Raw genomic sequence first — 15,734 nt, 5'->3', positions numbered from 1 at the left:
ACAGGCGAGAATGAGGTACAGTGAGGAGATTAGCGGCGGAGGAGCAGAGGTTGCTGGCTGGGCTGGAGAAGGAGAGAAGGGAGGTGAGGTAGGAGGGGGCGAGGGGATGGACAGCCTTGAAGCCCAGGGTGAGGAGTTTCTGCCTGATGCGCAGATTGGTTGGTAGCCACTGGAGATTTTTGAGGAGGGGAGTAATATGCCCAGAGCGTTTCTGGACAAAGATAATCCGAGCAGCAGCATGAAGTATGGATTGAAGTGGAGAGAGACACGAGGATGGGAGATCAGAGAGAAGGCTGGTGCAGTAGTCCAGACGGGATAGGATGAGAGCTTGAATGAGCAGGGTAGCAGTTTGGATGGAGAGGAAAGGGCGGATCTTGGCAATGTTGCGGAGCTGAGACCGGCAGGTTTTGGTGACGGCTTGGATGTGAGGGGTGAATGAGAGAGTGGAGTCGAGGATGACACCAAGGTTGCGGGCTTGTGAAACGGGAAGGATGGTAGTGCCGTCAAAACAAGTAAACAGGCACCCATAGCATCACTATAAATAAATAGAATTATAATTATATATGTACATATTATACATGAGTGCTGTGGGGTGGGGGGTGGGTCGGGGCAATGTGGGGGGGGGAGCAGAGGAAAAGAGGGGCTTAGTCCGGGAAGACCTATTAATGTGGCTAAAAATTAGGGAGAATAGTGGAAACAGCAAGGTCCTGGGAGTCAGAGGACCTGGGTTCTAATTCTGGTTCTACCACATGTCTGTATGATCTTGTGGAAGACAAGTAACTGTGCCTCAGCTATCACATCTGCAAAAATGGGGAATCAACCCTACTCCCTCCTACTTAGACTGTTAGCCCCATGTGGGACAGGGGTTGTGTCTATCTTGATTGACTTGTGTCTACCTCAGTGCTTAGAACAGTGCTTGGCACATTGTAAGTGATTAACAAGTAAAATGATAATAATAATAAGGATGATGATCTGGAAACATTTTATGATTCAAAAATAATCAAATACAACAACTTAGGAACCGTAAACCGTTCTCAATCTGTCCTGAGACACCAAACAGCCAGCAAGCAAAATCCATCATTTAACTTTGCTATCCATGTCAAGCTAAATACATAAAGTTAAACCCAAGCATCACACTGGCAAATAAATGGAAAATTATTCAACAAACAATGAGTCTGACTCTGCCTCATGTCAGAAAATAGCTGGTTGTCTATCTAGAGTTAATTCAGTGGTAAGAAGGCAATGGCTCTCTTCCTCTTGCTCAGAGTATAAGGTCAATCAATTGGTCAATTTATCAGTTGTATTTACTGAGCACTTAACTGTGGGGAGGTCACTGTACCAAGCACTTGGGAAAGAAAATACACTGTGGTTGGTAGACATGATCCCCCTCCCCATCCCCCAGCCCTACCTCCTTCCCCTCCCGACAGCACCTGTATATATGTTTGTACAGATTTATTACTCTATTTATTTTACTTGTACATATTTACTGTTCTATTTATTTTGTTAATGATGTGCACCTAGCTTCACTTCTATTTATTCTCATGACTTGACACCTGTCCACATGTTTTGTTTCGTTGTCTGTCTCCCCCTTCTAGACTGTGAGCCCGTTGTTGGGTAGGGACCATTTCTATATGTTGCCAACTTGTACTTCCCAAGCACTTAGTACAGTGCTCTGCACACAGTAAGCGCTCAATAAATACAATTGAATGAATGCCTACCCACAGGGAGCTACAAAGGGCTCTAGAGTGGTTCAGAGAGAAGATGATTGGTGCCATCTGGAACTTGGTTATCATCCTCCCTCTTCCCTTCATCTCTTCACCGAACCTGAGAGAGTCACCTTGAGGAGGAGCAATGGCGGGAAGCAGCACCTATTATTGCTGCTGCTGGAGAATTATTTTATCCCAGGAGCAGGCAAAAGTTGGCAGCGAGAGGGATTGGATGGTGATTGGTTTATGTGGCTTCCAAAGAAGAGGTGTGGCTTAGTAGAACGAGCACGGGCTTGGGTGATGATTTGGATGGGTTTTTTTTGTTAAGCGCTTCCTATGTGCCAAGAACTGTTTTAAGCGCCGGGGTAGGTACAAGGTAATCAGGTTGACCCATGTGGGGCTCACAGTCTCAATCCCCATTTTACAGATCAGGGAACTGAGGCACAGAGAAGTTAAGTGACTTGCCCAAAGCCACACAGCTAAGTGGCAGAGGCAGCATTAGAACCTACAACCTCTGACTCCTAAGCCAGTGCTCTTTCCACTAAACCATGCTGCAGTCATGGGTTCAAATCCTGCTTCCGCCACTTGCCAGCTGTGTGACTCTGGGCAAGTCACTGCACTTCTCCGTGCCTCAGTTACCTCATCTGTAAAATGGGAATAAAGACTGTGAGCCCGATGAGGGACAACCTGATATCCTTGTATCTACCCCAGTGCTTAGAACAGTGCTTGGCACACAGTAAGCACTTAATAAACACAATCAATATATAGGTAACTATCCTCTGGACTCTGGGGAAAGGACTAGGACTCAATCTCTACTAAGATAACTTAAAAGACTTAATTATGTTTGCACCCCACTAGTTTCTTTCTCCAGCTAATTTTCATTTGTCATTAAAGCTTTAAAGCCACAAAATGTTGTCATAGTCTTGTGATTTCAAAAGGCACTGGAATAGGCAACCATGAAATTTTTGCTCTGCATTTTGGATCAATTTCCAATTACCTTCGTATTAATTTTTAATTTAAAGTAACTGAGTAACTTCAGTGGAAGAAAGTATTTAATCCAATAGACAATTATAATAAAATGATTGCAATTTTAAGTACCACAAGACTGCAATATTTTCTGGTTCAGGGACTATTTTCTAAGTTGGAAACCACTAGTATCAATCCTCAGAGAAAAAAATAAGTCTTCTCCATAATTTTCTTTTAATGGTATTTAAGTGTTTACAATGTGCCAGGCACTGTACTAAGCACTTGGGCAGATACAAGCTAATCAAGTTTGCACCTATGGCCCACAGTCTTAATCCCTATTTTACAGATGAGGGAACTGAGGTCCACAGAAGTAAAGTGACTTGCCTAAAGTTACCCAGCAGATGAGTGGTGGAGTCAGGATTGGAACCCAGTTCCTTCTGAATCCCAGGTCTGTGTTCTTGCCACTAGGCCACGCTGAACACTTTACTGCATCTATGCATAGTTTGGTGGCACTGAAGAGCCCTCTGACCTCAGCCTGCAACTGAGCACCCCAAGCCAGAACCCCAAGGACCAAAGGAAGACCAGGTGTTCCTGTAAAATTGTCTAGGCTTAGGTATGGTCTGTGGGTGAGTGAGCAGGAGAGTCATAGACTCAAGGTGCACATATCATGACAATAATAATGGTATTTGTTAAGTGTTAAGTTCACTATGCACCAGGCACTGTACTGAGCCTTCTAGACTGTGAGCCCACTGTTGGGTAGGGACTGCCTCTATATGTTGCCAGCTTGTACATCCCAAGCGCTTAGTACAGTGCTCTGCACACAGTAAGTGCTCAATAAATACGATTGATTGATTGATTGATTGAGCGCTGGGGTGAATACAAACAGATCAGGTTGGACACTGTCCCTGTCCCACATAGGGCTCATAGTCTCAATCCCCACTTTACAGATGAGGTAACTAAGGCACAGAGAAGAGAAGTGACTTGCCCAGGGTCACACAGCAGACAAGCAGTGGAACTGGCATTAGAACCCATGACCTTCTGACTCCCAGGCCCGTGCTTTATTCATTCATTCATTCATATTTATTGAGCGCTTACTGGGTGCAGAGCACTGTACTAAGCACTTGGCAAGTACAATACAGCAATAAAGAGAGACAATCCCAGCCCACAACGGGTTCGCAGTCTAGAAGGGGGGGAGATAGGCATCAATACAAGTAGGCACAGCAAGACAGTTAATACCAGAGGAGCGGAGTCTGCGGGCTGGGATGTAGAAGGAGAGAAGGGAGGTGAGATAGGAGGGGGCAAGGTGATGGAGAGCTTTAAAGCTACGGAGGTGGATAGGAAATCACTGGACATTTTTGAGGAGGGAGGAGGCATATCTTGAACATTGCTGTAGAAAGATAATTCAAGCAGCAGAGTGAAGTATAGACTGAAGTGAGGAGAGAAGGAAATTGGGAAGTCAGAAAGGAGACTGATGTAGTAATCCAATCGAGATAGGGTGAGTGACTGTACTAACGTGGTAGTGGTTTGGATGGAGAAGAGAGGGAGGATCTTGTCGGTGTTGTAAATGTGAGACTCACAGGTTTTGGTGAAGGATTGGATATGTGGGGTGAATGAGAGAGCAGAGTCAAGGATGCCACCAAGGTTATGGGCCTGTGAGAAAGGAAGGACAGTGGTACCGTCTACAGTGACGAGAAATTTTGGGAGAGGACAGGTTTTTGGAGGGAAGATAAGGAGCTCTATCTTGGACACGTTGCGTTTGAGGTGATGGGAGGACATTCAAGTAGAGATGTCCTGAAGGAGAGAGGAGAAGCAAGTCTAGAGAGAGGGGGAGAATGGGGGAGGAGATATAGATTTGGGTGCCATCCGTAGAGATGGTAGTTGAAGCCATGGCAGCACATGAGTTCCCCAAGAGAGTGAGTGCAGATCGAAAATAGAATCCTCCTTGACCTCTCAGCTGCCTTCGACACTGTGGATCACCCCCTTCTCCTCAACACGCTATCCAACCTTGGCTTCATAGACTCTGTCCTCTCCTGGTTCTCCTCTTATCTCTCTGGCCATTCATTCTCAGTCTCCTATGTGGGCTCCTCTTCCCCCTCCCACCTCTTACTATAGGGGTTCCTAAAGGGTCAGTTCTTGGTCCCCTTCTGTTCTCTATCTACACTCACTCCCTTGGTGAACTCATTCGCTCCCACGGCTTCCAACTATCATCTCTACGCTGATGACACCTAGATCTACATCTCCGCCCCTGCTCTCTCTCCTCCCCTCCAGGCTCGTATCTCCTCCTGCCTTCAGGACATCTCCATCTGGATGTCTGCCTGCCATCTAAAACTTAATATGTCCAAGACTGAACTCCTTATCTTCCCTCCCAAACCCAGTCCTCTTCCTGACTTTCCTGTCACTATAGACGGCACTATCATCCTTCCCGTCTCACAAGCCCGCAACCTTGGTGTCATCCTCGACTCCGCTCTCTCGTTCACCTGACACATCCAATCTGTCACCAAAACCTGCCGGTCTCACCAACACAACATCGCCAAGATCTGCTCTCACCTCTCCATCCAAACTGCTACCTTGCTGGTTCAATCTCTCATCCTATCCCAACTGGATTACTGCATCAGCCTCCTCCCTGATCTCCCTTCCTCCTGTCTCTCCCCACTTCAGTCTATACTTCACTCTGCCGCCCAGGTTATCTTTGTACAGAAACGCTCTGGGTATGTCACTCCTCTCCTCAAAAATCCCCAGTGGTTGTCTGTCAATGTACAAATTAAGCAAAAACTCCTCACTCTCGGCTTCAAGGTTCTCCATCACCTCCCCCCACTTACCTCACCTACCTTCTCTCCTTCTCCAGCCCAGCCTGCAACCTCTGCTCCTCTGCTGCTAACCTCCTCACTGTGCTTTGTTCTCGCCTGTCCCACCGTTGACCCCTGGCCCAAGTCCTTCCCCTGGCCTGGAATGCCCTCCCTCCACACATCCGCAAACTAGCTCTCTTCCTCCTTTCAAAGTCCTGAGAGCTCACCTTCTCCAGGAGGCCTTCCCAGACTGAACCCCCTTTTTCCTCTCCTCCTCCCCATCTCCCACTCTGCCCTACCTCCTTCCCCTCCCCACAGCACTTGTATACATTTGTACATATTTATTACTCTATTTATTTTACTTGTACATATTTACTATTCTATTTATTTTGTTAATGATGTGCATATAGCTATAATTCTATTTACTCTGACGATTTTGACACCTGTCTACATATTTTGTTTTGTTGTCTGTCTCCCCCTTCTAGACTGTGAGCCCGTTGCTGGTTGGGGTCCGTCTCTATATGTTGCTGACTTGTACTTCCCAAGCGCTTAGTACAGTGCTCTGCACACATTAAGTGTTCAATAAATACGACTGAATGAATGAATGAATGAAAGGAGACCAAGAACTGAAACTTGAGGGACCCCTACAGTTAGGGGATGGGAAGAAAGGAGAAGCCTACTAAGGAGACTGAGAATGAATGGCCAGAGAGATAAGAGGAGAACCAGGAAAGGATGAAGTCAGTGAAGCCAAGGTTGGATAATGTATTGAAGAAAAGAGGATGGTCCACAGTGTCAGAAGCAGCTGAGAGGTGGAGGATTAGGATGGAGAAGGAGCCGTTGGATTTGGTAAGAAGGAGGTCACTGGTGACCTTTGAGAGGGCGGCTTCAGTGGAATGAAGGGGACGAAAGCCAGATTGGAGGGGGTGGAGGAGAAAGTTGGAGAGAGGAATTTGAGGCAGCGAGTGTAGATGACTCACTAAAGGAGTTTGGACAGGAAAGGTAGGATGGAGATGGGACAATAACTGGAGGGGACTATGGGTCAAGGGAAGGTTTTTTTAAGATGGGGAAGATGTGGGCACTTTTAAAGTCAGTGGGGAAGAAGCCATTGGAGAGTGAGTGGTTGAAGATGGTAGTTAAGGAGGAAAGGAAGGGAGGTGTTGCAGGAATTGGGTCCGATGCACATGTGGAGGGATTGGCACTTGAGAGGGGCAGGAGATCTCCTCTGGAGATCCCGCTGGGAAGGATGAGAAAGTTGAAGAGGGGGCTGAGAGGAAGGGAGATAGAGGAGAGGGAAGGGTGATTTTGGGGAGTTCACATCTGATGGTGTTAAAGTTCTTAATAGAGTAGATGGCTAAATCGTTGGGGGTGAGGGATGGGGGGCGGGGGTAGGCGGCCCGAGGAGGGAGTTAAATGACTGGAACAACTGGCAAGAGTGACATGCACTGTACCACTGTACCATGCTGCTTCTCTCTCTATACATACGATATCCTCTAGTCCTGCTTGGCTTCTTTTATGAGAGCTCTGGCTGTGAACCCTGTGAAAGCCTGCCGGGACCTTGTTAAGAATAATAATAATAATAGTGACATTTGTTAAGTGCTTACTATGTGCCAAGCACTGTACTATGACTTGGGGTGGATACAAGGAAATTGGGTTGGACACAGTCCCTATCCCACATGGGACTCACAGTCTCAATCCACATTTTACAGATAAGGTAACTGAGGTTCAGAGAAGTGAAATAACTTACCCAAAGCCAAACAGCAGACCCATCTAGATGTCCTCCCACCACCTCAAATTCAACATGTCCAAGGCTGAGCTCCTTATCTTCCCTCCCAAACCCTGTCCTCTCCTGGAATTTCCCGCCACTGTGGATAACACTACCATCCTTCCTGTCTCACAAGCCCGCAATCTTCGTGTCATCCTTCACTCTGCTCTCTCATTCATCCCACATACCCAATCTGTCACCAAATCCTGCTGGTCTCACCTTCACAATATTGCCAAGAACCACCCTTTCCTCTCCATCCAAACCGCTACCATGTTAGTACAATCACTCATCCTATCCCGACTGGATTATTGCACCAGCCTCCTTTCTGATCTCCCAACCTCCTGTCTCTCCCTGCTTCAGTCTATACTTCACTCTGACGCCCAGATTATCTTTCTACAGAAATGCTCTGGGCATGTCCCCCCAACTTCTCATAAACCTCCAGTGGTTGCCCATCAACATCCGTAACAAGCAAAAACTCCTCATTATTGGTTTTAAAGCTCTCCATCACCTTGCGCCCTCTTACCTCACCTCCCTTCTCTCCTTCTCTAGCCCAGCCCGTATACTCCACTCCTCTGTTGCTGCTAACCTCCTCACTGTGCCTCGTTCTCACCTGTTCCATCGCTGACCCCTGGCCCATGCCCTACCTCTGGCCTGGAATGCCCTCCCTCCTCAAATCTGCCAAACTAGCACACTTTCCCCTTTCAAAACCCTACCGAAATCTCACTTCTTCCAGGAGGCCTTCCCAGACTAAGCCATCCTTTTCCTCTGCTCCCCGTCCCCACTGCCCCAACTCGCTCACTTTTCTCTGCCCCCCTCCCTGCCCCACGGCACTTGTGTATATATGTACATATTTATAATTATAATTCTATTTATTTCTGTTAATGAGGTGTAGATATCTATACTTCTTTTCATTATAATGATGCTACTGATGCCTGTTTACTTGTTTTGATGTCTATCTCCCCGCTTCTAGACTGTGAGCCCGTCGTGGGCAGGGGGTGTCTCTGGTGCTTAATTGTACTTCCCAAGCGCCTAGTACGGTGCTCTGCACACAGTAAGCACTCAATAAATACGATTGAATGAATGAAAGAAAGTAGTGGTTCCGGGATTTGAATCTTCTGACACCCAGGCCGATGCTCTATCCACTACGCCGTGCTTTGGCACAAAAGCTGCCTCCTACCAATGCCCTGGAAGATGGTCTGTCCCCCACCCCTGCCCCCTCCTAAATCACCATCCAGGATGCACAGCCTCCCAATCCAGAGCACTAGGAAGCTGAAAATCCTCAGGACACAGGACTTCGCTAAACCCTACCCCACCCACTGATCCACCCTTCTGCTGAGGCTGCAGCTGTGACTTTTTTAACCATTCATTCAATAGTATTTACTGAGCGCTGATTGTGTGCAGAGCACTGTACTAAGCGCTTGGGAGAATACAATACAACAATACACAGACACATTCCCTACCCACAATGAGCTTACAGTCCAGATGGGGTTGAGGAAACAGACATCAATATAAATAAAAAAATTAAGGGAGTAAGTCAGGGTGTCGTAGATTCTTAATCTTGAGAAGCCTAAAGCTCTGCTTCTATGGACACCGAACTATTGTTCTATTTGTACTCATCTTTGTCCAAGTCATGCATGCTGTTCTGTGCTTTCATTATGTCAGTGATGAATCAATGGTATTTATTGAGTGCTTACTATGTGCAGAGCACTGTACCTAGGTGGTTGGGAGAGTACAATTCAACATATTTCACACTCCCTGCCCATTATGGGACATGCCTGTTGTCAACACTTAATTCCCACCTCCCACTTTTTCAACAACATTTTTAGATTGTGAGCTCCTTGGGGGAGTAGGGACCACATTTAAAGCTGATTCATGATTTTTTTCCCATACTTAGTACAGTGGCTAATATATAGAAGGCGTTTAATTCTACTACTACTGTACACTTGGTGCAACTTCAGTTTCAGTGCAACCTCACTACACAGCACATAGCTCCCACTTGTGAAGAAACAAGAAATGCTCTTCTGCAATCAATCAATGGTATTTTTTGAGTGCTTACTGGGTGAAGAGCACTTTTACTAAGCACTTGCCCATTGTTGGGTAGGGACCGTCTCTATATGTTGCCAATTTGTACTTTCCAAGCGCTTAGTACAGTGCTCTGCACACAGTAAGCGCTCAATAAATACGATTGAATGAGTACAATATAACGGGGTTGGCCGATACGTTCCCTGCCTAAAATGAAATGCCTTTGTTAGTCTCCTCTCTGCCACCCACTGCCTCCCTTCCCTAAGAACTGGGTTAGGGGAAACTGAACACATTTATTCTCTTTTACCACATTAAAAAAAAAAGTTACCTCAAAATTCAAATCACTGCCTAATACTTACTGTTGCATGGTAGTTCCTATACATGGGCATTTTTAGTAGCTTGGTTAAGTAGTCTTCTAGTTGTTTCTGAAATGCAAACCATAAAAGTTAAATTAAGGCATTTGGAATCCATGGGAAAATCTAAACACTTTATTATAATTGAGACCAAATGCTTTACACATCAGATAGGCATTTCAGCCAGAAGCCCAAGACCACAAAATTGGGATTATAATGATTCACAAGAATGCAGTGTGGAGAGGACAAACATCTTAAGTCACAGTCACATACGGAGACTGGCCTATACTGGCTACAACAACATTTTCAAATGAAAAAGACAAATAGAACAGGAGCTAACCAAAACATCACCTTCTAAGCATGAAGTGTCTTGCTGAAAATAAAACGGTATAATTTCCTTGGGTATTCATTTATTCATTTACATTTTACATCATATTTGTCCCTATTAGAAGACAGAGCTTTTGCCAGGCAATATCTAAACCTACTTTTTTGTACTGTACTCTCACAAGTTGCTTAGTAGAATGCTCCACACATAAGCTTGCAATAAATACCACTGATTGAATGTTATCAATTTCCAGCTCTTCAGTCGTTTACCCTTTAACTGTAGACTGTAAGGTCCTACTATAGACTGTAACTTCTTTGTGGGCAGGGATACCATCTATTAGCACTGTTGCATTGTACTTTCTTCATTCAGTCCTTGCTCAATAAATATCACTGATTGACTGACTGAACTGCTTAGCTCTCAGCTTGGGCAGTCAAAATTTCAGGAGTGTCTCTCAGGGCCACTCTTCTTTAATAATACCGTGCATTGGGAAGCGGCATTGCCTAGTGGATAGAGCATGGGCCTAGGAGTTAGAAAGAACTGGGTTCTAATCCCAACTCTGACCCTTGTCTGCTAGGTGACCTTGGTCAAGTCACTTCACTTCTGTGGGCCTCAGTTACCTCATCCGTAAAATGCAGATTTAAGACTGTTAGTCCCATGTGGGACAGAGACTGTGGCCAACCTGATTTGCTCATATCCACCCGAGTGTTCACTGCAGTGCCTGGCCCATAGTAAGCGCTTAACAAGAACTACAATTATTACTATTATCATTATTATAATGGGAATCCAAAACATATTAGGTCAGTCAGTTAATTTATTGTGCTTGGTGTGGGCAGAGCAGTGTCCTAAACGCTTGGAAGAGTACAGTATAACAATATAGCAGACACATTCCCTGCCCACAATGAGCTTGGATAAGGGATCAGAGCTAAACTTAATTGCACATAGAGGTTTATTTATTCTAGACTAAAAAGGAAAAAATATTTTACAATGCACTGAAGGTCCCAATCCCAAAGAGTTTGCCTGCTTACGACTTTCAGAATGAGTTGCAGAATGGAAGATGGATAATGAAACAGACATACCCTTCTACTAGAGAACTGCTCTTCTCGGTTCATGTTTTCAGACGTCTGGGGCAAGTTTGGCATTTCTCTGGGTTCTTCTCCTTTGACATTCTGTCTTCTAACTGTGTGCCTAAAAGATGAACAGAAATCACACCAATAGCGGCATTTAAAACTTATTTTTTGTCATAAAGCTTTGATTGGGTAATCCACTTAAAAGAAGTCAGAATAAATGCAACAGAGCTTCCAACAACCTTGCTTCTTGAATTTACCGTGAAACAAAACAAATTACCTTTTGGTGGGAATAGGAATTCGGATAAAAGTTTTATATTTGAGCAGTTCTCTGTGGAATTCTTGAAAGTGCTTAAATTTCCTTTTGACTTGCCATGTAAATTCCCCATGCGTCAACTCAATCGTGTAAAGATTTGCACTGGGTACCTAAAGCAATAGAAAGTATTCAGTATTGAATTAATCCTGAAAACCATCCTAGCTCTTATAAACATTATACTTCAACACGTACCGATGAAGAACGGGGGCACCTAGCCAATAACTGGTTGTCAAAAAAAAGTAACATATTTTACCCCTGATGATGTTGAGCTCAAATTCATTATTAAAGAATCAATCACCCAAATTTGTTGAGTGCTTACTATGTGCAGAGGATTGCACTAAGCATTTGGGAGAGTACAATACAACAAAATTAGCAGAGGTGTTCCCCGCCTATAATATCCTTAACAGTCTCGAGGGTATGTCATTAACATATCACATATTTAGGGCTATAAATAAGCTAACTATTGCTTCCCAGGAGCAAGGATTTAAGTCAGAAAGAAGCTCTGATTCCTCATAGTCTGGTCGATATTCCACCCACTTCATTTCCCCACCTTACAAACTCCATACTTATCAAGCAATCAATCAGTAATATTTTAATATCTTTCCCCCCTCTCGACTGTAAGATCCTTGTAAGGAGCAAATGTGTCTACCAATTCTGTTGTACAGTACTCTCCCAAGCACTCAGCACAGTGCTCTACACACAGGAAATTCTCAATAAATATCACTGACTGATAGTATTTATTGAGCACTTACTGTATGCACAGCACTGTGCTAAGTGCTCGTTGTTGTTGTTGTCTTATGCTGTCGAGTCGTGTCCGACCCATAATGATGCCATTGATGCATCTCTCCCAGATTGCCTCACCTCCATCTGCAATCGTTCTGATAGTGATTCCATAGAGTTTTCTTGGTAAAAATCCGGAATTGGTCTACCATTGTCTCCTTCTGCGCAGTAAACCTGAGTCTCCACCCTCGACTCTCTTCCAGGCCGCTGCTGCCCAGCACAGGGGAATTTTGATTTGTAGCAGATTGCCTTTAACTCATTAGCCACTGCCCAAGCTAAGAGTAGAATGGATATGCCTCTGCTTAACTTTCCCTCCCATAGCTGTGACGGTAGAGTACTAGAAACTCTCCAGGTGTGATCCTGGGAGGTGAGAGGGCACTAAGTGCTTCGGAGAGTCTAATTCAACAGAGTTAGAGGATGTGATCTCTGCTCTCAAGGAGCTTTCAATTTTTAATCTTAAAAATCTATTCAAGTTAGATTTCCTAAAACCTCTCCCTCAAGTGTAAATCCCACTTTACAGATAGGGACACTGAAACAAGAGGCATATATACCCAATATTAGTTCCTTCGACTAATATTTTCCGTTTTGGGAAAATCAACTAAAAGCACACCATAGAGACGGCCAGTATTTCAGGCCTGCTCATGTTGGACATTAAGCACAGATCCTACAAGTTAATGAGAAAGTCAATCATGTCATAGATTAAATTTCTCCACTGTTTATTCTTAATGTCATTTAAAGTTACTGTCAATCATTCTAAGCCTTTTGTTTACTTTTTAGGGTGCAAAAGAAATAAAATTCAACCTCAAGCTCTTCTAATACCTGTAGTTCCCACTTCAATAGCACAGAAAACCTAAGAGTGAACTTTTTCCCGTTTTGAGCCCTTTAAATTGATCTACAGAAATATTAAGCCATGTGAAAATATATGGGGGGTGGGGAGGAAGGATTCCTTCGACAAGTTGTTTTTTTCTTTGAACGGATCATTCAGGATCATGTGATAATAATAATAAGGATGGCATTTGTTAAGCGCTTACTATGTGCAAAGCACTGTTCTAAGTGCTGGGGGGATACAAGGTGATCAGGTTGTCCTACATGGGGCTCACAATCTTAATCCCCATTTTACAGATGAGTCAAGTGACTTGCCCAAAGTCACACAGCTGATAAGTGGCGGAGCCGGGATTAGAACCCATGACCTCTGACTCCCAAGCCTGGGCTCTTTCCACTGAGCCACGCTGCTTCTCTACCTATATATCATATATCGTATACCTAAAGGAGTTAGGCAAAGGACCTATGGAAAAAAACTGCAACTGAAAAAATTCAGACAATAAGCTCCTTGTTAGTAGACTGTGTCTACCAATTCTATTGTATAGTACTTTCCCAATATGATATACAATTTGTTAGTATATCGTAAGCACTCAATAAATACTATCAATTGATTCAGTAAACAAACAACCTGCACTGAACCATAACTATGCAGATATGATTGTCTTTATAAAACATAAATAACACTTTACTCCCAAATCGCTAATAACCTTCAAAAAGAAAATTATCGTAAAGAGTACAGCTAGCTAGGACTAGTTGTGAGGGGGGTGAGAGGGCATAAGAGAGAAGGAAAAATGGGGAAAGAAAAGAAGGAAAGGAGAGACTGTGTTGGCAGAATGACAACCTGGGAACTGATCCAGGAGAGAGCTAAAGTAGGGCCAAAAAGAGAAGATGGAGAGATCAGATACCCAATGAGACAGAATGGGTGAGAATGTGAGAAACAGCATGACGTAATGGAAAGAGCAGAGGACTGAGTATGAGGAGACCTAGGTTCTAATCCGGGCTCCACCACTTGCTGGCATGTGACCTTGGGAGAGTCACTCAACTTCCCTGTGCCTCAGTTTCTTCATCTGTAAAATGGGGATTAAATACCTGTTCTTCTTTCCCCTTGGACTGTGAGACCTTTGTATGACTAGAACTGCCTGACTGCATTCTACCTACCCCAATTTAACAGTGTCTGGCACAAAGGTAACAAATAATAATAATAATAATGTTGGCATTTGTTAAGTGCTTACTATGTGTCAAGCACTGTTCTAAGCACTGGGGAGGTTACAAGGTGATCAGGTTGTCCCACGGGGGGCTCACAATTTTAATCCCCATTTTCCAGATGAGGTAACTGAGGCTCAGAGAAGTTGACTTGCCCAAAGTCACACAGCTGACAGTTGGCAGAGCTGGGATTTGAATACATGACCTCTGACTCCAAAGCCCAGGCTCTTTCCACTGAGCCACAGCAGCTTCTCAAGGTAATCAGATTGTCCCACATGGGGCTCACAGTTGTCATCCCCATTTTACAGATGAGGGAACTAAGGCATAGAGAAGTTAAGTGATTTGCCCAAGGTCACACAGCTGACAAGTGGTAGAGCTGGGATTAGTACCCACGACCTCTGACTCCCAAGCCCGGGCTCTTTCCACTAAGCCACGCTGCTTCTCATATACCACATCTGTATGATTACAAGGAGTTGGGAAACCTGAATGATGAAAAGTTCACAATTAATGTGATTTCACAAGTGGAAATATAACAAATATAACAAATGGACTTTAAAATTACACAGTTAAATTAATAAATAGAAAAATAAATGAATATTCTTACCCTTGTTGTTGAGGTAAAGCGTTCAACCTCCAGAACTCTGGCATTAATTGGACATCCCTTTAGGAACACCACTATCTCAGGCTCTTTGAATCCTTTAGTTTTATAAATGGCACGGTACGGGATTTGCACTGAAAAAAAGAATTACATTTATTACAGGACAAACACTTTTGATATAGTTGCACTCTCCAAATGAAGGCTAATGCAATGCTCTTTCTTGAACAATACAAACAGAAGCACAGCTCATCACTCCCCAAATTCTGACACCCTTCAAAGAGAAAGTGATCCTACAAGAGTACAGAGTGCTAGAGTTTTTAAATTTTGAGCTTCCCCAGAAACAAGGGCTGTGTCTATTTCTCCTTTTCATTCACTCAATTGTATTTCTTGAGCACTTACTATATGCAAAGCACTGTACTAAGTGCTTGGGAGAGTACAATATAATAACAGACACATTCCTTGCCCACAAGGAGTTCACAGTCTCAATTAGTCTAGACAGATTAGTTTAGACAGTCTAGACAGATTAGTCTAGATGGACATTAATATACATATATAAATAAATTACAGATATATACATATGTGCTATGGGTATGGGAAAGAGGATGAATGAAGGGAGCAAATTAAGGTGACAGAAGGGAGTGGGAGAAGAGGAGAGCTTAGTAAGGGAGGGCTTTTTGGAGGAGATGTGCTTTCAATAAGGCTTTGATGTGGGGGAGAGCAATTACCAGTCTGCTACGAGGAAGGAGTGCTTAGAACAGTGCTCTGCGTTTAGAACAGTGCTTTGTACATAGTAAGCGCTTAACAACGCTTAACAAATACCATCATTATTATTATTATTTCAGGCCAGAGGTAGGATGTGACCGAGAGGTTGGCAGTGACATAGATGAGACTGAGGTACAGTGAGAAGGTTAGCATTGGAAGAATGAAGTATGTACGCTGGGTTGTAGTAGGAGAGTAGAGAGATGAGGTAGGAGGAGGCAAGGTGATTACGTGCTTTAAAGCCAATGGTGACAAGTTTTTGTTTGATGCAG

General features: G+C 44.0%; 1 protein-coding gene across 5 annotated transcripts in view; it reads right to left on the bottom strand.

The window, feature by feature from the left end:
- Positions 1 to 15,734, bottom strand: part of PLD1 (phospholipase D1) — a 279,106-nt gene that overhangs the window by 139,929 nt on the left and 123,443 nt on the right. For all 5 annotated transcript variants that reach the window (XM_038748912.1, XM_038748905.1, XM_038748940.1 and 2 more), the window contains exons 3-6: positions 14,710 to 14,837; positions 11,265 to 11,410; positions 10,997 to 11,105; positions 9,602 to 9,667 (exon numbers count right to left, since the gene is read on the bottom strand). In XM_038748912.1, coding sequence (XP_038604840.1) covers positions 9,602 to 9,667; positions 10,997 to 11,105; positions 11,265 to 11,410; positions 14,710 to 14,837 — 449 coding nt within the window. The remainder of the gene's footprint in view (positions 1 to 9,601; positions 9,668 to 10,996; positions 11,106 to 11,264; positions 11,411 to 14,709; positions 14,838 to 15,734) is intronic.

The sequence above is a fragment of the Tachyglossus aculeatus genome, chromosome 1, assembly GCF_015852505.1.
Source record: "Tachyglossus aculeatus isolate mTacAcu1 chromosome 1, mTacAcu1.pri, whole genome shotgun sequence".
Taxonomy (NCBI): Eukaryota; Metazoa; Chordata; class Mammalia; order Monotremata; family Tachyglossidae; genus Tachyglossus; species Tachyglossus aculeatus.
Note: the sequence above shows the minus strand (reverse complement) of the source record. Positions and strands in the feature narration are given on the sequence as shown.